The 27,520-nt window shown below is 40.4% G+C and overlaps 1 protein-coding gene and 1 non-coding gene across 2 annotated transcripts in view; one reads left to right on the top strand and one right to left on the bottom strand.

Moving 5' to 3' along the window:
- The window catches only part of LOC124723182 (protein MON2 homolog), a gene marked incomplete in the record, with an annotated part of 216,575 nt that overhangs the window by 80,765 nt on the left and 108,290 nt on the right, over positions 1-27,520 (bottom strand). The window contains 1 exon segment of the mRNA XM_047248376.1: positions 8,881-9,002. Coding sequence (XP_047104332.1) covers positions 8,881-9,002 — 122 coding nt within the window.
- Positions 17,198-17,272, top strand: Trnas-uga. Its single transcript has one exon. It is a non-coding gene; the product is annotated as a tRNA-Ser (tRNA).

Below are 27,520 nucleotides of genomic sequence, written 5' to 3' on the forward strand. Positions count from 1 at the left end.
CCATGTTCCACAGGCGTCAATCTCACGGCCCATGGTAGTGAGAAACAGTGTCACGAGAACATCAGTAGCTACTGCCCCAGTAGTGCCTACACCTCACACAACTGACATACCTCAGTAGTGCTGTGTCAGATGCAGCAACCTTATGTTCTTGTTAAGCTGCTGGCAGGGCGATTGTGTCCCACCCACCTAAAATGAATGTTGGGTGCCAGCATGCTGCAACCAGATTGGGCGTGGTTCAAACCAATGCCCTCCTAATGGTCACGGCAGTGCTAGCTCTCCCACCTGAGCATTGTGAGTTTCATTGATTGGCAAGAGCTAGGAGGGAACCGATTCAACTCTCACCCCATCTGGTGGCAGCTTGCAGCAGGAAGAAAGTTGGCGAACTCACCGCAGAAGTCAACACACAGCAGACGTCCGTTCAAAGCCCGGCTGTGTTGACATGCACAGCTTGGTTGGCCAGCCAGTTTTCTTAAGAAAAAGGCAGGTCTTGTTGTGATTGAGGTCACATTCACAGTCAAGCTGTAAAGATGTCTCAAAATGCAGATTAATGTCTCATCGCCTGAGTCATGGTTGCAGAGCTGCTAGCATGGTATAAGTGTTGAACTTGCAGGTGTCAGCAAGTGTTTGGATATCAGTATGGTGCCCTGGCTAGTGCCCATGCCACCTGTCACTCAAATTGGTGCAAATGTGCCAGGACTGATACATTTAGAAATTATAAATTTCTTTGTTAGAGAACCTGTGGTTCACTCATTAGATGCTAATGGTGATACAATACAATGGAACTAATGTAGGAAAGATATAAAACAGTTAAAGGATGACTTTGAGGGATACACAAAGGTTTTGAGATGGTACTGCAAATCCCATCCCTTTATATAACATTCCTTCACATCTGCCCAATTTGCTTCCCTACAACTTAACGTGTATGTAACGTCTCAGTGAAGGGTCCATGAAAACTTGTTGACTAAAACTATTCCTAGGGATGGTTGTTTTCAGCTTTGATGTGAGAGAAATCACAAATGGCCAGATTTCAACCAAGGATATCAAAGTGTATCAGCACTTCACTCCTTAAGAAATCCTGGTTTTGCTATAATGTTAGTATAGATTTCAGAGAGAGAATTTACATTAAGTCTGATTTGGAGAACAGCACAACTGAGGATCATATTAACAAATTTGAGAAATGTCGTAAATGATATTTTATTAGCATGGCTAGTTTCTGAGACTACTGCTCCATCAGGTGCTACAGAGGTGGGACAGATGGACCAGTAAATTGGAATACTGTGATTAAACGGTCCACCCATCCCAAACCCATTACTTCACATACAGTATGATGTGTAGCACCTGATGATGGAGCAACATTCCCTGAAACTAGCCATGCTAACGAAACATCATTTACAAATGAAGTACAATATTGGGATTAAATGGCATGCCCACCTCACACCTATGACTTGACATATCACATGATGATGGAGATATTGTTTCTGAAACTATTTGTGCTAATAAAACATCATTTACAACTGAAGCGGACTTCTCAATCTTATCAGAAAGAGAGTTAAACCATTATGTGTCTCCAAGTGGATCACTTTGTGCAGAAGTGAGAATCACAGAAATGCAAGAGCAGTTTTGTAAAACAAATCTACAAAAACACTTAAAACTGAAATCACATTTATTATGAACACTAATAGTAGAACTGATCTCCTTGGCAGACAGTGCTGCAATTTATACAAACTTTGTACATTCCAGAATATACAAGCGTTACAAATATATTTCAAGAACCTTCCAGAAATGATAAATTCATTGGACCAAGTACAGTACCCTGGTTCTTGATCTTCTCAATGGTTGTCTGTATGGCAGCACTGGCAGATCCCCGCATTCTAGCCACGCTGTCAAATCTCTTCATCACAATGAGCACTGAAGCTTCAGGTTCATCAAGTGGGTGTTAGTTTCCCTGAACAAGAAGCTTCCATCATTGATCTACACCTCGGGATTGTAGTAGGACTTCATATGGAGGACAAAAATGATGTCTCTTTGCTTTTGACTTCCTGATGAAGGGTCATAATTCTTGACTTTGTATGTGATATCCAATGAGCAACAAAGGAGATGATACATCCCAGAGTAGTGGTTTAGTAACTTTCCTAATAGTCCCACTTTCTGCACAGGTGTAAAAATCCAAGTCAAGAGTCCCAGGCTGTATCTCACTGCCCAGTGCCCAGCATTATAGAGCACTTTGTCTTTTTCATGAGAGTCCATGGTCCATACACAAGAAAGCTGTCTTGGTTATGAGGTGTTTCACCTAGTCATCCTGAGTATCAGAGGGTTGAAACGGAAACAGAATATTCATTGTCACGGCCATTTCAAATTTGTGAGTTTGGAGTAGGAAAAATAGATCTAATACTGTAGTGTCTTGCTTTGCTGTGTTGTATGCAAATACCACGACAGGCAGTATTGTATCCCGATCAGTCTCTAAGACATCAAGGTATACCAAGAGTACATCTGTGAATTTCTTATTAAAGCGTTATGTGAGGCCATTCATCTATGTGTGATAGGCAGTTGTCATCCTGTGGGTAATATCACAACATGAAATTACCACTGACAGTCTCAAATGGAAAACTTTTCCTTTATCAGATGAGTATAGGGATGCTTCTTGTTTCAAAATGACGAACTCTGCAGTTTCCGAAGCTTCAGCAGTTGGCACAAGTTTCATGACAGCATAGTAGGTGAAGTAGTCAGTGCACACTATTATCCACTGATTCCTGTTTGTTGACTTTTGGAACCTCCCAAAGAGGTCAGTTCAAGTACAGTGAAATGGTGCTGCTACAGGCATTAATTGGCCAGCTGCTCATGAGGTAATTGTGGCACTTGCTTCCGACAAAGTTATTCCTTACAGTGGCTCACACAGGGTCTAATGGACCACTAGAGACCTGGTCAGTGATACCTGTGTGTGATTCTGTCTAGAGTCTTCATGAATCCTAGGTGATCAGATGTTGGAGCATTGTGGAAATACTTCAAAACAGCTGGCTGTAGATGTGCTGGGATGATGAACAATTATCTCCACCTCCTTGGATCATAGTTCCTATTACACAATGTTCTGTTTATTAATTGGAATTCTCCTTTGATTGGTTCCTCCTCTTTCAAGACTTCTATAGTTTTCAGTAGTACTGGATTTTCCATTTGTCTAGCAGCAATGTCATTTAATGCAGAGATGACTGACAAGAGAATGGTCAGACTTGTCATGCCGAAACATGTATTGCTTTTTTTTAGCACTGTTATTTAACTGTGCAAAAGGTCCGTATGCAAAATTGTAGCTGCTGACATGAACTGGAAGTCACCTAAAAAAAAAAATCACGAACATGGCTGTGTTTTCTGCTTGGCGCTTGCAGTGATGGCTGGCCATCCCTGGAAATGGCGAGTCGCGAGCATTGTGCGCATGGTCGGGAAGTGCAGCCGTCTTATCGCGGCGTTCACTAAAGAGGAATATCGCTGCACGGTTTTGGTGGAAAGGGGAAGCGAATATTCGTTTCCATGGCATGCACGTCCTTTTAATTTCTGGTGCGTATTTCGAAACATACCATCCCGAAACTGGTTAGAGATGTGAAAGACGTTCTGTATATGTTCATCTATACTCCGCAAGCCACTTTACGGTGAACATTCAATCTCCCCTCACAGGTGATGGTGAACCCTGTAAATGTTTTGCTGCTTGCCATGGAGATATACCACAGATGCCAAATGAAGCAATCAACAGAAAACACGCGTGAATACTATGTGTTGTGCGACATGGTTGTTAAACTTCTAGACGAGCATGTAAATGGCGCAGATATGTGGCTAGAAACAGCTGAAACACTCGATATTGCAGACTGTGAATCTACAGACGGTGAAGACACCTACAAAAGTTGCACTCATGAAGACTCTTCGAGTGACAGTGTCACATACCATCATCAATTATCTCCGAAAGTAACACCAGCAACTACAATTATCTTACCAGACAAAGAAAAAGTGGTGACGTATTGGTTGAACGAAAGTGGTAAGAAATGCCTATGTGTCAGTACTGTTCAAAATAAGTATCGCTTTGTGCGTTCTGAACGTGAATTGTATAGATGGAAAAAGGAAGTCGCTGGACGACGTAAGAGTCGACTGGAAATTGCGACGGAGATAAATGCACGACTTTTTGAGCTATTTACCGATGCCAGACAACAGTCATTTAGTGTCAGCGATACAACTTTGCGTGACTGGGCGTTAGAGATTGTCATCGCGATAGGCGCTAAAGAATTTACAGCTTCTCAAAGTTGGATTAGTCGCTTCAAAAGATCACATAAAATTGTGGCAAGAAAAATAACAAAATTTGTATCGAGAAACAGGTCAGAAAATGAAGTGACACAAATCGAAATGATAGAAGCTTTTCTTACGAATGCAAAAAATAAGATCGCTGGTTTTAGTGAATCGTACGTGTACAATGCAGATCAGTCAGATTTTCAAAAAGAAATGCGTGCGAAAAGAACACTGTCATTCAAAGGGGAAAAACATATTGAGGTGATTGCGCAGTCCATGACTGCACTCACCCATTCATACACTATAATGCCCATAATTAGTCTGGATGGTTCATTGCTGCCTAAACTATATGTGTGTCTTCAAGAACCAACTGGACGTTTTGGATCACGTGTCAAAAGAACAATGTTCTACGCAAACAATCTTGTGGCAGACGCATCGAAGTCTGGAGGAATGGGAAATGAAAACGTTACACTTTTCATGCGTCATGCTTTTCTTCCGTTCTGCGGGAACAAATCTCTTCTCCTTCTAGAATCGTGGTCAGGTCATAAAAGGTCTGATTCATTAAAAGCTGTATTTCGAGCCCACCCTGACAAAGAAGTAGAGATACTTCAGATTCCACCCGGCAAGACGAACGTAATCCAACCTTTAGACAGAATTTTTCCGTCAGTGGAAGGCATTTTACAGAAAACTAACAGAGAAAATTATTGTGTGCAGATCACTGCAATTTCCTGTCTATCACCATGACAATATTCTCAAGTTGCAATCAGTAGTACATTATCAATCCCCCCCCCACGGTTTCAGAATTTGATTAAATATGCGTGGCACTCCTCGAAATATACTGATACTAGGCCTGATTCATTCCTAACACCAGCCCAATTTTGTCTACGGACATCTAACAACGTCTGTGATTCGCAGGGCTGTCATGTGTCGTCTTTGCTTGTATGTTCTTGGTGCACAAAAAAACCAATGTTTTGAACATTGTATCAATATTTCGCGTTTTTGCGGTAATTACAAGAAATAAAATTTGGACGTGTTCTAAACCGTATATTTATTTGTGTTTATTTCGTAGCTATTTGGAAAGAATGTTGTAGATAACATATCAGCTATATTTGTCAACGAATGTTTAATTATCATACGATTGCTTTCACTGGGGGAATCAGCTCTCTCACTGCTGTGGCAAGAGAGCGGCGCGTAGCTAACGCCACCTTGTCCCTAGATGGCATTGGTATAATGTAGCGAGAGGGGTCAGGGATGTACAAGGGCAGTTATAAGTACGGAAACCATGCGACAATAATGTCTTACTTCATAAAATTGTTTAAAGACATCCAGGTCATGTCAGCAGCTAAAATTCTGCATACAGACTTCTTGCAATGTTAACTCACAGTGGTAAAAAAAGCAACACAGGTTTCGACATGACAAGTCTGACCATTCCCTCGTGAGATTTCATTCATGCTTCTGTATTCTGCCAAAGGATTCCTTGAAAGGCAGTCAGCATCCTCACATCTGCATCTGCTTTTCTACAACACTGTGATGTTATGCTCCTGAAGCCTCAGTGCCTGTCTTGTCAGTCGACCCAATAGATCCTTAAGGCTAGTCAGTCAGCATAGAGAATCGTGGTCCATCACAACAGGTAATACTTTGTCAAATAGATATGGCAGGAAATGCAGGACATTCCTTTGGGTTGTAGACTAGTTCATCTCAGATTGCAGATGCGTAAGTTATCACCTTCTCAGCCCCTTCCTGAATTTTCACTGAACTGGACCTATCCCATAACCAACAGCATCGGTGCGAAGTTCTGTCTCAGTATTATAGTCATAGAAGACTATGACTGGAGAAAATATTAGTGCCTCCTTAAGGACAAGGAAAGAACTTTCTTGCAACATGTTCCAGAGTAATTTGGCATCTTTCTTCAGTAGTTCTTGCAAGGGACATGCCTTGGCAAGAAGTCCTTTATTATCACCAGTAGCATGAGCACTTTCTGAGAAAACTTCTCACATCACAAATGTGCTGAGTAGATGGAAAATCTGTAATGCTATTATTTTCTCTGGATCAGGATGGACTCCATTGCCAATCACTAGATGCCACAAGATTTTTAATTCTGGGGCAGCGAAAAGGCGCTTTTTTGGATTCAGGCAGAGGCCTGCGGTCTCACTTCACCATGGCTTACATGGTCTTCAAGCAATCATGTGATGACCTTAAAAGTCTTAAAAAATAATGTCCACTGTCAACCGAAAAGTAAAGAAACATTGTCCATTTAAAGTGTCAAAGCAGGTTGTCCGTCATATGTTCGTAGTTGGCTGGATCATTACACAGTTCAAACGGCATACCTTTCAACTCAGAGAGACCATCAGGAGTTATTTAACAGTCTTATCCCTGTCAGCCTCATCAACTTCAATTAGCTAGTAGCCTCTGTGCATGGCCACAGTTGAGAAATACTTTGCTCCTCTCAAGCACTCTAATGTGTCATCAATGCATAGCAATGGTAGACATATTTTTCCCAGATTTTGTTCAGTCTTCAGTAGTTGATGCAGACATTCCATGTGCTATCTGTCTCCTCCACAAGGATCAGAAGAGAGCCTGAGTAGCTTTTTACAAAGATCAAAACCTTCCCAGTTTCATTGAGTATCTAGACTGACGGCGAACTCATCTCATTGATGTCAGTGGGATAACATCATCTTCAACAGCAAACCACCGCCCAGGGCAATATTTGTTGTGTGTACTGCTTGTGATTCCTGCAAGAAGTCCCATCTGAGTATAACATTGTGACTACTTTCTGTTAAAATAGAAAGTTTGAAAGGCTGTGTTCTGTCACTGATAGTTATTCTCTCAATACATGTTTCTGTTGGCTGGACGTTTTTCTGATTTGCTACCTCCAGCGAAATCACTTTCATATCATGGGACGGTCTTCTTTAGCTGGGGATAATACGCATTATAAAAAGAAGCCACTGAGTTGAATAGCATCCAGACAGACTGGCCATCATTGATTACATAGGTGAGATTTCCTGTTGTCTTGATAACTGTCACCCATGGAGTATTTTCAACTGTGGCAGTCTCACCACTGCAGGCGGTCACCTCAATTAGTTTTCCCGACTGTAATCATCTTCAACTGACTGGTTACAATAGGACTGTTGTGACAGTTGACATGTTGCAGCATAATAGACATCAAATACTCATCTTCATTTACAAACTGGCATGTTAGCATGTCATCCTCCATCTCGTTAATGTCTGTTCTTGTGCAAGGTGTTAAACTTGGAAGAGTTGGTTGTAATTGCACAGGCAGATTCTGTGTTGTAGTTTGATAGTGATGGCAGCCTAAGTCCAAATTGGCAAAGTCCATTCTTCATGGCATGTTTGACTGGTGCTGGAGATTGGTCTCAATCATCAATAAACCTGTTCTTCAACATGATCTATTACCTCCTGACATATGGGGCCAACATTCATGGCTGCTATCTCTCATGTTCTCCATACAACAGTTCTGGCTGCCATAAAATTCTGTCTACCTTCTCTTACAAACTAGCATTTGACAGAAATGAGATAATGATGGTCTACCACAACTGCCACAGCCACCACATTGAAGAGTCAATCATACCTTTTTCATCTGACTATATTCTGTTGCATTTCTTCAATGTCCTGGTATCGCTTGATGAATTTTTCTGTTGTTGAGCCATCCTTTACCAAAAGAGATGTGTAGATGCCTTCTGCAACTCCTTCCATACAATAACAATTTTGCCAGCTTCTGTCAGATTTGGATTCACAATCTTGCAACGACCCAAAACATTCTACATGTATGATTGTGTCTTTTCCCCATGATGTTGGGCACTATTGTTCTAGTAAATGGACTTCCTGTTGATTGTTGCTTAGTACTTTTTTCCCCATTTTGACTGGAAATTGTTCCAGTTATAGGCCTTCTCTTTGTTGTCCTTCAACCATTGCCGGGCTACGCAGTCCAAGCAGAAGTATACATTTTCCAAACATATTATTTTTTCGCACCAGTTTTATTTGATGACTTGGTCATACCGTTTCAACCATTTTGTCAGTTGCTACCAACATTTCTGGAAAATACTAATGGATGCCTAGTATGCAGATGACTTGGAATCCACTGGTCTCCTGAATACACAGACCTTCACAAAAATGTACTGCTTGTATTACAGTTCCTGTTCATGTAGGCGGCGGCTTTTGTATTGTCTAACTGGAGTCAGAGCGATGTAGATGTTTTGGAATACACAATGTCTCCACCAAACAGCACCATGCTGTAACCAAACTCAAGTCTGAATCCGAAACCAGGGTTGTCAATGAAATACAACACAGCACTGAGCAAGTTTATTACGAACACAAACATACAGACAGAGCAGAACTGAACTCCTGAACAGAGGGGGCTGCTATTTATAGAAGCATTGAATATTTCAGAATATACAGGTGTTAAGAACATAATGTATTTCAAGAGCCTTCCAGGAATGATAAATACTGAGTAACTGCTGCTGGTGCTCAGTTTTGAACTAACAACCTGCCAGCCAGCAACGCTAACCACTACACCACACTGCATCTATCACAGCTCGCAGCTGTATCAGTATCTCAAATTCTAGCCAGATAAGTATAAGATAATACAAATAGGACAACCTGCCACACAATTGACTGCCACGTAATCTGACTCAGCAAACCACCATGAGCTGATATTGTAGAAAATAATGTCTGTCCAGCTGACTTGCGTACAGCTGGTCTTGAATCAACACACAGATCACCTGTAAGAAAACACAAAGCAAATACATTAAAAATAGCATTACACACAGTTAAGAATTTGAAGCTTTGTCCATTTTATTCCAAATTCAAAATAAAACATAAAAGATACAAGCCTGCAAAATTAAGATTTGCACTAGAGATATCAAACAGCAGACAGAATAAATAAATGTGAGATTGAATTGGTTTTTTAAAACATCACTGCTACAAACTGAAATTTCTACATTCATATCAGGCTTCACGCTAAATAAGGTATATAACGTGGTGTAATATTTCCATTTGTAGCCATATATAAAACAAACCAACAAATTATTCCATCACACAAATTAGAAGTAGATCTCTGGTTTACAATACTTTGTATTGAGCTTATTACAGCACAGATTTACTTATAAACCTGTAACATTATTGGATCTCTGCAAGTCAAACATCTGGATGAGCCCAGTGGCACATTAGCTTAGTTTTTGTCCTGTTCACTCCTGCAGTAGAAATTTCCACTGTGCCACAAAAGTGCCTCATACGGTGAGGTGTGTGGAACACAAGAGGGAGCTATCCTTGGGTAGCTTTTGATTGTGTAGAATATTCAACAAGAAATAAAAATGATTAAAAAAAAGTAATGAAAGGAAATGAGATATGATCAGGAAAAATATTGTGATGTGTGCAGTACAGCATTGTCAATAACTATATGTATGTCGAAAAAATCATGGCCAACAAAGTAATTGTAAATTAACTGGAAAGTGTTCAAACAGATGAGAGGACCCACCTACAGGGAAGATTTTCCCCAAGCTGAAACACAAATCATCAACCAGTGGCAGAAGAGTGAAAGAATATAAGAAGACCTTGATGGAGACAGATGCATCGCTCACAATGCAGTGGTGTGGGCAGGAGAAGAGTTTAAGTTCATTTGAAACAATGTGAGTGAGCACAACACTAAGTGAAGGCAATGTAATCCAAATCAGTTGACATGCATTTATATTGATAGTTAGTGAAAGTTCATTCTTAGTGGTGTGTAATTCAATAACTGGAAGCCATGTTATTTATTACACACAGTTGCTCAAAAAGTGTCAAGGCCCTTATCGACCATATGCCTGTTCTACAAACCTCTTCCATTTCCTTCTGTTGAGTGCACTGTTTGTCGATTCAGTGTCCGTGTTCATCCTAGTTGTGTCCTCCCAGATGTTATCTCTCCACCTATTTCTGGGTCTTTCTCTTCCTCTTGTTCCATCTATTGTCCTTCCACGTGTATTTTAGGTAGTATGTTTTCTGTCATTCTTGCTATATGGCCTGCCAAGTTCAACTTTCTCTTCTTTAGCACATCAACAATGTTACGGTGTTTGTACAGCTCTCTTAATTCTTAATTGTTTCTTATCCTCCATTACATGTTATCTTCAATCACACAATAGTACAGATAATTAAGGCTATATGGGTTTACCATTATGAATGGCTGCTGCTGCGATATCTACATTTACATACTCCACAAGCCACTGTATGGTGTGTGGTGGATGATACCATGTACGACTATTAGTCATTTCCTTTTCTGTTCCACCTGCAAATAGAACAAGAGAAAAACTACTGTCTATATGCCTCCACCCAAGCCCTAATGTCTCTAATCTTATTTTCATGGTCCTTACACGAAATGTATGTTGGCAGCAGCCTCAAACATTGGTTCTCTAAATTTTTTCAATAGTACTCCTCGAAAAGAACACCGCTTTTCCTCGGGTGATTCCCATATGAGTTCCTGAAGCATCTCTGTAGTACATGCATGTTGTTCAAACCTACTGGTAACAAATCTAGCAGCCTGCCTCTAAACTGCTTCAATATCTTCCTTTAATCCAACCTCGTGCAGATCACAAACACTTGAACAGCACTCAACAGTGGGTTGCACTAGTGTTTATATGCGATCTCTTTTACAGATGAACCACACTTTCCTAGAATTCGCCCAGTAAACCGAAGTCGACCATCCATCTGCCCAACTAGTCCCTACACACTCATTCCATTTCATACTGCTTTGCAATGTTACACGTAGATATTTAACTGATGTATCAAACGGCACACTACTAATACTGTATTCGAATATTATGGGTTTGTTTTTCCTACTCATCTCCATAAACTTACATTCTTGTACGTGTAGAGCTAGCTACCATTCATTAAACCAACTATAAATTTTGCCCAAGTCATCTTTTATCCTCCTACAGTCAGTCAATGATGACACCTTCCCATACACCACAGAATCATCAGCAAATAGCCACAGGCTGCTGCTTACCCTGTCTGCCAGATTATTTATGTATATAGAAAAATAACAGCAGTCCTAGAACACTTCCCATGGGCACTCCTGACCTCATCTCTGATGAACACTCACCACTGAGGAGAATACACTGAGTTCTGCTACTTAAGAAATCTTCAAACCACTCGCATACCTGGGAACCTATTCCATACGTTTGTACCTTCTTTAACAGTCAGCAGTATAGCGCAGTGTCAATCGCTTTAGGGAAATTTAGGAACATGAAATCAGCCTGTTGGCCTTCATCAATGGTTCACAAAATCTCATGTGAGAAAAGGGTAAGTGTGTTTTGCACGAGTGATGCTTTCTAAAAGCATGCTGATTTGTGGACAGAGGATTTTCCCTCTGCAGGAAATTTGTTATATTTGAACTGAGAGTATGTTCAAGGATTCTGCAGCAAACTGGTGTTAAAGATAATGCTCTGTAATTTTATGAGTCCATTCTTTTACCTTTCTTATATACAGGAGTCACCCACACCTTTTCCCAGTTGCTTGGGACTTTGTGCTGGGCGAGAGATTTGCACAGTAAGGGGTCAATACTGTAGAATCGAACTGGGATTTCATCATGACCTGACGACTTATTTATTTTCAACTCTTTCAGTTGTTTCTGTACACCAGTGATGCTTATTACTATGTCCTCCATACAGGTGTCTGTGTGATGGTCAAACAACGTTATATTTGTACGATTCTCCTCCATAAACGATTTCTTAAATGCGAAATTGAGAACTTCGGCTTTACTTTCGCTATGTGGTAGTGCCGCACCGGACTGGTCAGTAAGTGAGTGGATAGAAGCCTTATTCTCACTTAGCAATTTTACGCAAGACGAGAATTTTCTCGGGTTCTCGGCAAGATCTACTGCTAAGGCATGACAGTGGTAACTGTTGTAAGCTACACACATGTATCTTTTTATAGACATGCAAATTTTTATTAATTTTTGCCTGTCACCATTTGTGCATTCCCTTTTGAACCGAGAGTGCAACAGCCTTTGCTTCCTCAGATTTTTTGAATTTCATTGTTAAACCATGGTGGGTCTTTCCCATCCTTAATCCACCTTCTCAGCGCATATTCCTCTAGAGTATGATTTACAATCTGTTTAAAGTATGACCATAATTCCTCTATGTCCATCATATTGGAACTAAATGATGTCAATTCCTTGTCGATACAGGATGCTAACAACTGGCTATCTGCTCTTTCCAGCAGAAATACTCTCCTAGCCTTCTTGACTGATTTATTAACTTCAGTAAGCCCTCTAGTGAAAGACTTGTCAATGTTGCAAGTTGAATTCAACCTCAGGAAAAAAAGTATCTGACCAGACCCAATATGTTTCCAATATTCCTTATTCCACCGACAAAAGGATTATACTGCACCACAACTATTTGTGCAACACCCATCCAAGTCATGAAGAGAATTGTGAAAGTCCTCTAAGTATTAAAGCAATGTCAAATTGTTCATTAATACTGGCTTAAATGTAGAGGATTTAAAAAGAATAAGAAGATTTCATTTCACAAATTAGTCCCTTCCTTGTTGCATTCTTTTCCTTATTACTGTAAGTTCTCCCGTCACCTTCACCAGTAACATTACAAGATGCCAAGTTTGTTTTGTTTGCAGATGATACAACCATTGCAATAAATAGCAAATCAAGTGTAGTCTTAGAAAGATCATTTAATGAAATTTTCATGGACATTAATAAATGGTTCCTAACCAATTCTTTGTCACTAAACTTTGAAAAAAAACACTACATTCTGTTCAGAACTTTTAAGAGGTTTCCCACCAGCATAGGCCCTAAGTATGACGACAAATGGATAGAAGGTGTGGACAGTGTTAATTTCTTGGGATTACAGCTTGATTATAAATTCAACTGGGAGGAGCACACCACATAAGTGCTGAAGCACCTAAACAAATTTCTGTTTGCAATGTGAATATTGTCATTCCATAATGTCATATCTTTATTTTCCGGGTTAGTTCATCAAGCCAAGCTAAAGTTTTCCAGGCACAAAAATGTGTAATAAGAATTATTTGTGGCGTGAACTCAAGAACATCCTGAAGAGGCTTGTATAGGGAACTAGGAATATTAACTACCGCTTCCCAATACATTTATCCCTTAAAGAACTTTGTCATTAAAAATATATTTTGTTTTCAAGCACCAGCTCAGTTCATGGAATCAGAACTAGAAATAAGAATAAGATATGAAGTCACTTATTTTGGTTCAAAAAGGTGTTCATTATTCTCCTCAGTATTGATAAATTGGAACAAAAAGAACATCTAATTAATTTAATCTGTATGTTGGCATTGGCAATAGAATTTCAGTGCTGAAGTACCATAAATGAATAGAACAGAATAGTTAATTATTTTGCTTAAGATAAGCTACAATCGTACTGTACACTGGAAAATGATAATTGCAGTTGAGGGAAAATTTACTTGTATAAATGGCTCATTCGGTAACAGTAAATTCTAGTACTGGAAAGTGTAAATGACAACAACCATCAGAAGTAAAAAAATGTACCATGATTAACACTGAGCAAAAGATTCATTTTAACAGTTAATATTATTCATGGGACATACTGTTGAGTGTGTTAATTATTTAGACTGTGTTGTTGAAAGTCAAAGTAACTGTACTGAAAAAGTACAGTCACAAGCTGAGTGAGAGTATCTGTGAAACATTACGGATAGTAGTATGTTGGTACTAACAACATTTTGCTTTTGTGGGATTACATTGTATTTCGGCATTTTGTACTAACAACGTCTAGGGTGAGGGATTTGGAGGAAAAAAAAGAGAGAAGAAGAAGAAGAAGAAGAAGAAGAAGAAGAAGATGATTTCAGTACCTGTAACATTGTGGTTCTGTTTCAAGCAGAGTGTGAATAGAAGGCTGCACGAACTATATGAGCACAGCTCATAGATAGCACAATTGGATAGCGGTACCAACCAACTCTTTGATGAAGAAGTAGGAGTGTGGAGGATGTAGAAGAAAATACACTCGTAGCGAGGCACGAAGTCTCAGTCCCTATCATATTGCCAGCTATTTTTTGGAGACATGAAAGTTGATAGTATGCTATTGACATGGTCATAACTACATCTCAGTTTAGTAGTTGTTCCACGAGTGATAGATGGACCAGATCTACCACGAAATATCTAGAAGTGTGATAATCACTATTTGGAACATATTCAGATAATCTGCTGCCAGCAATGCACATCACAAGATAATATCAAAAAATTCTTATCATCTGAACATCCCATCCATTCATCAACAGGATTACTTTGCAATGCTAGTTGCCCTTTGATGTATATTTCAACTGGCATCCTTGTGGTATATTTCAATCATATTTTGTGCTGGTTTCATTACAATGTGTTCCATTCTGAGTATCAATTTTCATATGGCTGACTTGTAAGTACAGAAGGTTTGCAATAAGATTTTGTTTGAAGCCAAAGAAAACTGCAGCTAACCCCGAAAAGTTAGAGGAAGTAACTAGTGAGTAAGCTTTGAGCCAAGTAAGAACAGTTTAGTGGTTCAAGCATTTCATGTGTGTTTATATCTGTGGAGGAGTTGTAAGGGGTCAACTGCCCCTTACGTATTGAGAACAATATATCTTTGCCTCACGCAGGTCGCAGTAGGTACTATTGATAGTCGAGTGCCCAGTACGTCAGAGAGTAGCCAGTGTTGAGACTCCGAGCAAGTAAATTGTTGGCTGCTAAGTGAGCAGGGCAGATTTCAGCAAGACGGCCAACCATGTTTACAATGTTTAACGGCTGTGGGACTGACCTCTAGCGAATACGTAAATGGCGTTAACTGAATGATTTGTTTGATGTATGTAAGTGTTAATTTGTGTACCAGGATTACGCAACAACCACGTCAGACACCACGATTTGGATTGCAGTGAGGACTGTGTATTCAGCGCCACATGAATAATATTGGCGTGTGACGACATCAATAGGCGACCTGTGATGAGTTAACCATTATTACTTTGTCCAACAAAGGGAGTAATTGCCTCATATGTGCTGTTTAGACAAAAGATATAGGACATTAACAACAAAGTATGTATCGATTATTGCTACCTGATATCCTAATTAGCTTTGTTGGATTTGGTACGAAACAACTCCCGTGCAAACATTAACCAATCAGCCTTTATCAGTTGCACATGGTCAAACTATTTTGAACTGTTAGGCTATAATCCTCTAGTCTATAACGGAGGGTTTAATAGGAAGTGTTCCAGAGTGATGGTACTGGATCCTACAGCTGGCATGTACAGCACTACAAACAACTGTGAAAGCACAAGAATTGATCTCTGAGGACAGGACACAGACCATGCATTATTTTTGTGATATCAATGGCCAGTCACACACAAAACAGTGTAAAGGATGACCAGAATACAAGATAATTGGTAGTGAAGTTTGTTCCTCATATTTAGAACTAAATTAATGAAATTATTGGATTCAGTTTAGCAAAGCAATAAAAAGTTTGGGATCATCCAATTATCTTCTTAACCACAGAAGTTTGTCCTCTCTGCTACTGAAAAAAATGTTCCAAGTTCACAGCAACATAAACACAATGTTTACTTTTTTTTAAAATGAATACAATTGTCCATAAAGAATTTGTTTCAACTGATCAGGGTGTTGAATAGAAAGACTCCTTCAATATTTTGAGAAGGTTGTAGGAAAATTTTAAGTTAAAATGGCTTGCCAGGCGAAAAACTAGGAGTTGCAGAATGCACACATCACAAGTCATTGTGAGGGACTACTTACTGGAGAACCACTGGTCTTCTCCCCTTCTCTGCCTCACTCCACCCAGGTAGCTATTTAATCACTTAAAATTTTTCTCTCTTCCTTAAAAAGTCAATTGAATACATGACAACTTAACACCCTCAAAGAGACTGAAGTTGAATAAGTTGAGTGACATCTTCCCCCTTCCTTGTCCAAAAATGAAGTAAATTATTATATATTTATTGTTCTTTTATTATTATCTTCATTATATAGTTCAGAAGTTCCACATTTTACTGTTCTATTTTGTTTTCTTTTAGTAGGTTCTATGCATGTTGAAGGTATACTGAAATATTGTGCCTCTTGATAAAAATAATAAAATAGGAAATGATTAGCAGACAATTTTGTGACAAAACTGCCTCTTGAAATAGCACTATGTTAACTGCAGCCTTTGTACAGATGGACAAATATATACAGGAGGTACCTCTGTCAGCAGCTGCTACAGTCACTAAAGTCAGATTGGCCAACTGGCAAAAAGATTGCTGACGACAGTCGTCATATATCTCCAAAACACTATTGCTGCTCAACAGCTACAACGCGATTCAGAACTCAGCGGACCTGTGAATTATCATCATCTTTGTGTTTTTAAGCTTTGTATTCACTATGTTAGACAATTTTGTAACTTTAAGTTGTAATATTGTGGCAATTCACGGTATCAACAAGCAATATAATTTGTTAGACTTGTGAAATGTTTACGCTTGCTTTAGAGCACAACAGCATAACTGGTGACACACAGTTTCGTTAGAGAGAGTGAGACCATGAACTTCACTGTAACTTAACTGCTTTGCACTACCCATGCAAATTGACAGCATGTCTAGCAGCTGCTGGAGAGTTAACAGATATGCAATTAGAAGATACGTTTTTTGCTATACAGGCAGAGCAACTGCTATTTTCCAATGTTTCTCAGAACATTTAACACAGCATATTCTGTTCTGCATAAACTACCAGGAAATTACTGACATATGCAAGACAAAAGAAAAACCCCAACATTTTCTCAGTATTTCCAGAATGAGATTCTCACTCTGCAGCGGAGTGTGGGCTGATATGAAACTTCCTGGCAGATTAAAACTGTGTGCCCGACCGAGACTCGAACTCTGGACCTTTGCCTTTCGTGGGCAAGTGCTCTACCAACTGAGCTACCAAAGCACGACTCACGCGCGGTACTCACGTGTTTCGGTAGCTCAGTTGGTAGAGCACTTGCCCGTGAAAGGCAAAGGTCCCGAGTTCGAGTCTCGGTCGGGCACACAGTTTTAATCTGCCAGGAAGTTTCATATCAGCGCACACTCCGCTGCAGAGTGAAAATCTCATTCTGGAAACATCCCCCAGGATGTGGCTAAGCCATGTCTCCGCAGTAGCCTTTCTTTCAGGAGTGCTAGTTCTGCAAGGTTCGCAGGAGAGCTTCTGTAAAGTTTGGAAGGTAGGAGACGAGATACTGGCAGAAGTAAAGCTGTGAGTACCGGGCGTGAGTCGTGCTTCGGTAGCTCAGTTGGTAGAGCACTTGCCCGCGAAAGGCAAAGGTCCCGAGTTCGAGTCTCGGTCGGGCACACAGTTTTAATCTGCCAGGAAGTTTCATTTTCTCAGTATTTTTTTTTAATTTAATAGAAAAATAATGATCTGCGGACAGGCATGATCTGTTTGGCAGAAGTAGAATCTCTCTGGCATACTTTTGCTAATTTCAAGGCAATAAGGCAATAAAACAGTTGCTCATCTGTACAAACAAAGAAGAATATTATGCAATAGGTCAGATTCATGTGATGTGGCCACAACTGCAGTCCATCCATTAAAGAACAAGGTCCTGTTCATGTAATTGCCACACTGTTATGCTTATGTGTAACTGAAGGAGTACATGAATGATTTTTGGTGAACTCTGCACATGAACACACATTTATTTTCACAACTCTCATCTCCCACAGAGTGGGGACAATTTAAGTGCACCACAATGACAGTGGCTCAGAATCAATAATCACTTTCAACTCCAAGGTGTAGACAAATGCAATGTATCTATTACCAAATTAAGTAGAATATCCTGTCCACTGCAGATGAAATGTTCTATGTTAGGTACAGTATTTACAGCAATGGGCACATACTCTACTCATCAGGGGCTATCACTACAGCATCCTCTACAGACCCACTTGTCATCATTAACTCGTCTTGCAACACAGCAACTTAAAACTCACTGATGGCCTTTGTTTCTCCAGAGGAATACATGACCGTCATATATGCCACTGATCAGATGTCTGCAGCTGGCATTTATGCTCACTCAAATTGCTCAGTGCATGTCGTTCCACAATAATCTAGGCAGACATCAGTGTAGTTACTTTGGACACAGGGAACAACTGCATTTGACAACCTTCATACTTATTCAAGTAGCCCCTGCTCAAATGACCCCACTGTCTACTCTATGACCTAATCTCCACTCAGTCGTTGGCTGCAGGATCATTTGGCAGGTACTCTGCTCTCCTGTCTCACAGTACCACTATGATGCATCTGAAGACAGAAGTCTGCACAACACACCAAAGATTAAGTTCTGAAGTGTTACTAGTTTCTCTGAAAGATGTGGTAACTAAATAGCACATTAAAATGTATGCCATAGATCTTCATCCATTTACATTAATATCAGATGGGGGATTCACCCTTTAAGTCAGGTGCTTGGTTCAGAATAGGTCATTCAACGACAGTGGCACAACACATCGAAAGACAAGCCAATGAAATATGGGTGATTATGATACACAGCCATAGTCATGAATGCTTGTACATGTAAACAGATATGTGGACTGATCCATATTGGGAAAGATGCTACTTATCTATTACTGCACACTCTTGTTGATCAAGATCGCACACAGTGAAATGTGGTATTGGTGAAACTCACTATTCTGAGAAGAAAACATCCCAGGCATTTATTAAGAACCACACTGCAGAAACATTTAATTTACAAGTAAATCCCAGCACCTTGATAAAATTTCATTTGCCACTGGTCAAGAAGTTAATATGTGCAAGGCACTGCAATCCTTATGGCAATACGTATGTGTTAGATAGGATTTGAACAGTCCTGAAACACATTTTTCAATTACGGTCATTTGAAAAATGAGGCTGCAGTGGTTTATTCCGTGATTTATGCTGCCTATCAAACTGCCCATTTCATAACAAAAACTGGTGACATGAATTCTTTACAAACAAGATTTGAACAAAAACAGGAGACCAGGTCGAACATCTTGTTTCGATAGGTAGTCTGTAATCACACAGTACAATAAAATCATGGAAGTACTTCCAGAGAAAGGTGCATCTGAAAAACTTACTGGTTATAACAATGGCACTGCGAAAGAACTCGACTTTTTAGAGGTATTCAATGATGCAACAAAAATGTTCGAAGGTGAGTAGTATTCTATAATTCAGTTTGTTTCATTATGGATGCATAAAATTAAGTCGCTGCTTGCAGGGTCTAAGAGAGAGAGGTACATTTCATTCAGTTACTGCAGATACAGTTTTCTCGTGTAATACATGCTGAATCTCCAGCAAATGCAAATTGCACTTTGTTGCAAAGTTGTAGTTTCAGTATCACTGGTATCTGCCAGTACAGTACAACTGTCGTATCATTGTATGTTAATCATACATACGGTTCTTGTTGTCATAACCATTGTTGTCTTCAGCCCAAAGACTGATTTGATGCAGTTCCACACAGAAGTCTACCCTGTAAAAGCCTCTTCATCCCTGAATAACTACTGCAAATTGTGCGACAAATTTCTTTTCTCCCCAATTTGATTCAGTACTTCATTAGTTAATGGAACTACCAATCTAATCTTCAGCAGTCTTCTATACCACCACATCTCAAAAGCATCTATTCTTTCCTGTCTGAACTATGTATCATCCAACTTTCACTTCTGTGCACAGTTAAATTCCAAACAAATACATTGAGAAATGACTTCCCAAAATTTAAATTTATATTAGATGTTAACAAGCTCCCCTATTTCAGAAATGCTTTTCTTGCTCTTGCCCGTCTGCATTTTATATCCTCATTACTTAAGCCATAATCAGTCATTTTGCTGCCCAAATAGTTAAATTCATCTACTGCTTTCAGAGTGTCATTCCCAATCTAATTTCGTAAGCATTAATCAACTTAATCAACTTAATTCAACTACATTCCATTACCTTTGTACTCCTTTTCAAGACACTATCCATTCGATTCAACTGCTCTTGCAAGACAGAAGCACAAGGTCATCAGCAAACCTCAAACTTTTCATTTCTTCCCCTGCACTTTAATTTCCTTTCCTAATTTCTTCTTGGTTTCCCTTTACTGCTTTCTCAATGTGCAGATTGAATAACACCAGGGTCAGACTATAAACCTTGTTCCACTCCTTTCTCAACCACTGATTTTCTTTCATCTCCTTTGACCCTTGTGATTGCAGTCTAGTTTCTGTGCAAGTTGTACATAACTTTTTGCTTCCTCTATCTTTTGTTTGCTACCTTCAAAATTCCAGAGTGTTCATTATTACAACAAGTTACAATAGTATGAATGAAAAGTATTTACAATAGAAAATTTCTATATGATCAATATAAGGTTTCCACGTCTAACACAATAAGTACACCAATAATTATATTCACATAAATTTCTGTATGATCGATATACGGTTTTCAGGTAGAACTTTTTTTTTAACTTTTGGTAACATAAAATTCCTGTGTGTTGTCCATTCAACATTGTCAGAAGCTTTCTCTAAGTTTACAAATGCTATAAATATAGGTTTGCCCTTTCTTCATCCCATGTTCTAAAGTAAGATGTACAGTTGGCATTGCCTCATGTGTTCCTACATTTCTCCAGAACCAAAACCCATCTTCCTTGATGTCAGCTTCTACCACTTTTTTCCAATATTTTGCAAATAGTGTCAGTATTGTGCAACCATTACTTATTAATCTGATGGCTTGGTATTATTCACATCTGTTACCACCTAACTTCTTTGGTATTAGAATTATTACATTCATCTTGAGGCCTGAGGGTCTCCCCTCCATCTCAAATATCTTGCACAGCAGGTGGAATACTTTTGTCGTAGTTGGCTCTCCAAAGGATATCAACAATTCTGAGAGAATTCTGTCAACTACAGGGGCCTTGTCTTGATTTTCAGTGCCCTGCCAAATTCTTTTCACAGTATTATATCTCCCATAACACTTTCTCTTCTCTTTCTGCAATATTGCCCTCAAGTTCACTTCGTTTATATATAAGGGGTGTTCAAAAAGAAATGAGCTGGAGGCATAATTGCAGAAACCAGTACCTGTATGTTAGAAGTATTGACCCTGGCTGTTGAGACACTTGTCCCACTGTGACACAAGGCAGTGAATGGCTGTCTCATAAAATTCCCGGGGCTGCGATGTTAACCAGTCCCGCATGTACAGCTGGATGTCATCGTCCAAGGTGAATTATTTGTCCCCTTCTTGACATTCTTCTTTTACCAAGATGACCCCTTCTGATTCACTTCTTGCAGTACAGGACAACAGTGAATGCCCAGCGTTACTCACAAACCCTGACCACCCTACGCCAAGCAATCAAACGAAAACGACCAGGCAATCTCACCCATGGGGACATTCTGCTCCACAACAACACAAAGCCTCATACAGCCAACACAGTCATGGTACTCCTGCAGACATTCAAATGGGAGGTTCTCGGCCACCCTTCACACTGTTTGGACCTCTCCCCCTGTGATTACACCATTTTTGGTCCCCTTAAAAAGGCTCTGAGGGGCAAACGATTCACCTCAGACGACGACAAAAACATTCTTCTGAGTAGTTCCCACCATCCCACCAGAAGGTCAAAATTGGGGATTATTTTACTTCCAGAATACTTTAGCCAAGAGAATGCCATGAAGTAGAGCTGCATGCTCTTTTGGGGGGGATAATGGCTGTAGTTCTGTAGTTTCCCATTGCTTTCAGTCATTAACAGTACCAGCTTAGCAGGCCATAATGGCTAATGCAACATCACCAGATCAGTGAATCATCCTGACCGTTGCCCCTGCAACTACTAAAAGGCTGATGCCCTCTTCGAGAACCACAAGTCAGTCTGGCCTCTCCACAGATACCTCTCTATTGTGGTTGCACCGTCTGTATGGCAATCTGTATTATTGTGGCACTAAAGCCACCCTACCTCAGCAAGGTCCACAATTCATGGTGGGCTGTACACACTGTGAGTGGTGGAAGACCTTTGTCTGCGTCTCGCAGAGGTGATGGTCAAAATTCCAATGTTGTACACAACACTTCTGTGGCCACCCTTCTGATTATTAAAAATGAATTACGTTACTGATAGACACAAGACATTAAATACTGTGCACCAAATGTGTGATGAAATATCCGTTCCAGGTATGCTAGAATTAAACTGTAAAGTGACAGAAATATCTCTTTTTCTCTATGGTTTTATAAGATCTGTAAATATTTATTTAGGGTAGCCTAGAAAGTATCTGAACCAACAGCCTTGCCACAGTCGTAGAACCGGCTCCCACCAAATAACCAAAAATAAGTGCTGTTGGGCTTGGCTAGCACTCGGGTGGGTGGCCATCCAGGGCTGTTGAGTGCTGTTGACAAGCGGGGTGCACTCAGCCCTTGTGAGGCTAATTTAGGAGCTACTTGATTGAGAAATAGTGGCTCTAGTCACAAAAACTTACATTAGGCAGAAGACCACATGTCCCTCCATATCCACATGCAGTGATCACTATTGGCTGAGGATGACATGGCGGTCGGTAGGTCAGTACGAATGGGCCTCCAAGGCCTGTTTGGACACAGTTAGGGAGTATTTCCGCCACACTCAATGCCAAAGGCAACGGCCTTGCCGCAGTGGGTACACCGGTTCCTGTGAGAGCACCGAAGTTAAGCGCTGTCGGGCGTGGCCGGCACTTGGATGGGTGACCATCCAGCCGCCATATGCTGTTGCCATTTTTCGGGGTGCACTCAGCCTCGTGATGCCAATTGAGGAGCTACTTGACCGAGTAGTAGCGGCTTCGGTCAAAGAAAACCATCATAACGACGGGGAGAGTGGTGTGCTGACCACACGCCCCTTCTATCCGCATCCTCATCTGAGGATGACACGACGGTCGGATGGTCCCGATGGGCCACTTGTGGCCTGAAGATGGAGTGCCTTTTTTTTTTGCAATGCCAAACATATTAAGTTTCGGTTTTCACAGTCATTAGACTGTGGGCCACTCAATCTACCAATGAGGCTGAGTTAAATATTTAACCCAGATGCATAGTGATGACAGCAATCCACTAGAGTGATGTAAGCATAACAGTAATCTCCTCCTCAAGTTATCTGTTTTAATGAAAAAAGTGTTTTGTGTTCTAGCCTTAAATGTGTCTAATGAAAGAAATTCCAGTAAACAGTTTAAGGAGACATGAACCACAATGAGTCGATAATATTCTAACAATTCATTGTAATTACAGTGCTAACAGAGAGTAATTTGTTTGTTAGATTTCTAATTTTTTATGTGGTTCCATTCATGTATGTGAAATTGCATCAATAAAACCACATAATGTTATATAAACAAATAGTAATATGATTTTTCCATTTTCAGGCAGATCATCATCACAGAAGTTGTCGATTACCTGGTTTTTCTGTGGAAGTTTTAACTGTATCCAAATTTCTGTTTCTTTTTTTTTTTCACCATGAGATACTACCATGCAACAAAACTGATCTGGGTATAGTTCCATCAGCTGGTGGAAATATATCCAAAGCAGCACCAGCCTACAGACACTCAGAGCTGCTGCTGTTCAGTTGTGGAAGCTGGTATTTTCAACACTTTTTTATTTTGTGTGTGCTATTCACACTTAGAATTAATTTTTAATGGCATTATTAACAGCAGTTAATTTTTTTGTCAGCCTGGAATTTCAACTATTTCATTCTACTTGCCTTCTCTTTTAACATTTCATATTGTTTCTTCTTGGCTAGAGTTCTTTCTTTAAATAGGTCTCTAAAGAGAAGAAGAAACAGGAGCTATAGTGTTTCCTGAATTTTATGTACTAGCATAATACACAAACCAAATGAAGTTTTTCATCACCCTGGTTCTCAGAACACCTGAAGACAGACGTTGCCAGTGGACACTGTATCACAGACACAGTCCCTTTGACTGTTCAGAGATGTCACTAAACCCGCCCAAAGATGTAAACAACCATGTGTGAGCAGCACCTATTAGACAGAGGGGGTCCGACAGCCAATCAATTCCGGTCATTCCACCAGAAAGGAGGTACACAGCTCGTGTTGTCTGTAGTACCGCGGTTTGATCACATGTGCATTGTTACTTTGTGCCAGGAAGGGCTCTCAACAAGGGAAGTTTCCAGGCGTCTCAGGGTGAACCAAAGCGATGTTGTTCGGACATGGAGTAAATACAGAGAGAGAGGAACTGTCAATGACAAGCCTCGCTCAGGCCGCGCAAGGGCTACTACTGCACTGGATGACTGCTACCTACGGATTATGGCTGGGAGAAACCCCGAAAGCAATGTCACCATGTTGAATAATGCTTTTCGTGCAGCCACAGGACGTTGTGTTATGACTCAAACTGTGCGCAATAGATTGCATGATGCACAACTTCACTCCCAACGTCCATGGCAAGGTCCGTCTTTGCAACCACGACACCATGCAGTGTGGTACAGATGGGGCCAACAAAATGCTGAATGGACTGCTCAGGATTGGCATCACGTTCTCTTCACCGATGAGTGTCGCATATGCCTTCAACCAGACAATCGGCAGAGAGGTGTTTGGAGGCAACCCGGTCAGGCTGAACACCTTATACACACTGTCCAGCGAGTGCAACAAGGTGGAGGTTCCCTGCCGTTTTGAGGTGGCATTATGTGGGGCCAATGTACACCGCTGGTGTTCATGAAAGGTGCCGTAATGTCTGTACAATATGAGAATGCCATCCTCTGACCAATGATGCAACCATATCGGCAGCATATTCGCAAGGCCTTAATCTTCATGGACGACAATTTGCGCCCCCATTGTGCACATCATGTGGATGACTTCCTTCAGGATAATGACATCGCTCGACTAGAGTGGCCAGCATGTTCTCCAGACACAAACCCTATCAAACATGCCTTGGATAGATTGAAAAGGGCTGTTTATGGATGATTTGACCCACCAACCACTCTGAGGGATCTACGCCGAATCACTGTTGAGGAATGGGACAATATGGACCATCAGTGCCTTGAGGAACTTGTGGATAATATGCCACAACGAATACAGGCATTCATCAATGCAAGAGGATGTGCTACTGGGTATTAGAGGTAGCGGTGTGTACAGCAATCTGGACCACCACTTCTCACTGTGTTGTGACTTGGCAAGACAGCCAAACCACTAGGAGATAGCCGAAAGGCACGCGTTTAAGCTCACGCAGGCTGGCGTGATGTCTGGAACAGGTAAAGTAATTATACTAGCAAAAAAGGTACGTAGCTTCTGGAATACTTAACTTTAATCCATAATTGGTAAACATCTGTCTGACGGTACATGCATCACAAGATAAATAGCAAATGATAATGGCGCCTTGCTAGGTCGTAGCAAATGACGTAGCTGAGGGCTATGCTAACTATCGTCTCGGCAAATGAGAGCGTAATTTGTCAGTGAACCATCGCCAGCAAAGTCGGCTGTGCAACTGGGGCGAGTGCTAGGAAGTGTCTCTAGACCAGCCGTGTGGCGGCGCTCGGTCTGCAATCACTGATAGTGGCGACACGCGGGTCCGACGTATACTACCGGACCGCGGCCGATTTAAAGGCTACCACCTAGCAAGTGTGGTGTCTGGTGGTGACACCACACACTGTATGGTGGTATGACATGCAATGTGTGGTTTTCATGAGCAATAAATAGGGCAGAAATGATGTTTATGTTGATCTCTACTCCAATTTTCTGTACAGGTTCCGGAACTCCTGGAACCAAGGTGAGGCAAAACTTTTTTTGATGTGTGTATATTCATGTCATTATCTTACATTCCTGGATCTATATTCCTTTCATGTACAGCAGTTTTAAATGGGGAGATTATCAGTGCATCTAAAGCCCACTTGCTGAACTGAATATGTAGTTCTTTGGTTGTACCACAACCTCTCCACAAATTGCCTCACTATTATACATCACAGACATATGAGCAACCCACTGTCATTTACAACAAACTATCGAGGTCCATGCACAGTCCCATACTTAATGACCAGTGACCTGTCCTAATAGATTCTGGCGGTATTAATGTGCTCGTTAATGTTTCCAGTAAATTGTTCTTTACTCACACTCTTTCTGTATTAATTGCTCTCTACTTGCATTGATTTTATACAACTATATTACAAAGGATTAGGATATTACACAGTTAAGTAACAAGAAAATAAACCAAGTGGTTATGCTTTCCAAAATATGTTTGTTTATTAATAAGTACCTTTCTACAAGAAAGCTTCTGTGACATGTATACTGCTTGTTTCAAAATAATTGACTCAACTGGAAATAGTTCTACCTCCTGAACCATATAATGAATCTGAATGAAATATGTATCATTTGAAGAGGATGTCTAAAGGTTACAAACGATGCATTCATGAACTTTCTGTACCACAGCTAGTGTTTCAATTGCCAGCATTCCTAGCACACAGCAGTTTCAATTTTGAGGAAGATATTTACTATGGGGTGCAAGACTGATAACCACAGTGCAGTACACATTCCCCTGTCTTTTCAATATTCCATCACCAACAAGGAAGAACATTTGTTGGTACAATACACAACTTAAGGAAACTGGCTCTTTCACCAAAAGTAGAAGCACCAGGCCAATCTCCTGTATCACAGCAGAGCATCATATGTATTATGTAGTATCCCAAGTGTAGTTCAAAGATCTCCACCGTCCAAGCTAGTAAAAACCTTCGGACTACTACACCCAACTGTCTAGAACTTTTGAGGCACTGTTTACTTCTCAAACCATACCTATTACAGCTGCTACAAACTCTTCAAGCTAACAAGGTAAAGTGTGTAGACTTCTTCGAAAGTACGAGGGTAGTTTGAAAAGTTCTTGGAATCAACACGAGAGGTCAGCGCTAGCATAACAAGTTGTTCACATGACATTCATTGGACTGTTACCTGTACACATGTGCCACATCAGTGCTCTTGGAATAGAGCTGTGGCGGTTATGTGTCTGTTTGTCATTCCCGGATAGTAATTTGCAAAGATGGGGGGGGGGGGGGGGGGGAAATTGAGATTCGAGCAGTGATTAAGTACTTCGTAAAGAAAGGTATGAAAGCAAAGGACACTCATGCTGATTTCAAGAATACATTGGGGGACTCTGCTCCATCATATTCAACAGTTGCCAAATGGACAAATGAATTTAAATTAGGTCAGGAGAGCTTAGATGATAACCCATGCAGTGGTTGGCCAAGATGTGTCATTACTCCAGAAATCATTGAAAAAGTGCACAAAATGGTCATGGAGGATCGCCGATTGAAAGTGTGTGAAATTGCTTATGTTTGTCAAATGTCGTCTGAAAGGGTACATTACATTTTAACTGAAGA

This window comes from Schistocerca piceifrons, chromosome X (genome assembly GCF_021461385.2).
Source record: "Schistocerca piceifrons isolate TAMUIC-IGC-003096 chromosome X, iqSchPice1.1, whole genome shotgun sequence".
Lineage (NCBI taxonomy): Eukaryota > Metazoa > Arthropoda > Insecta > Orthoptera > Acrididae > Schistocerca > Schistocerca piceifrons.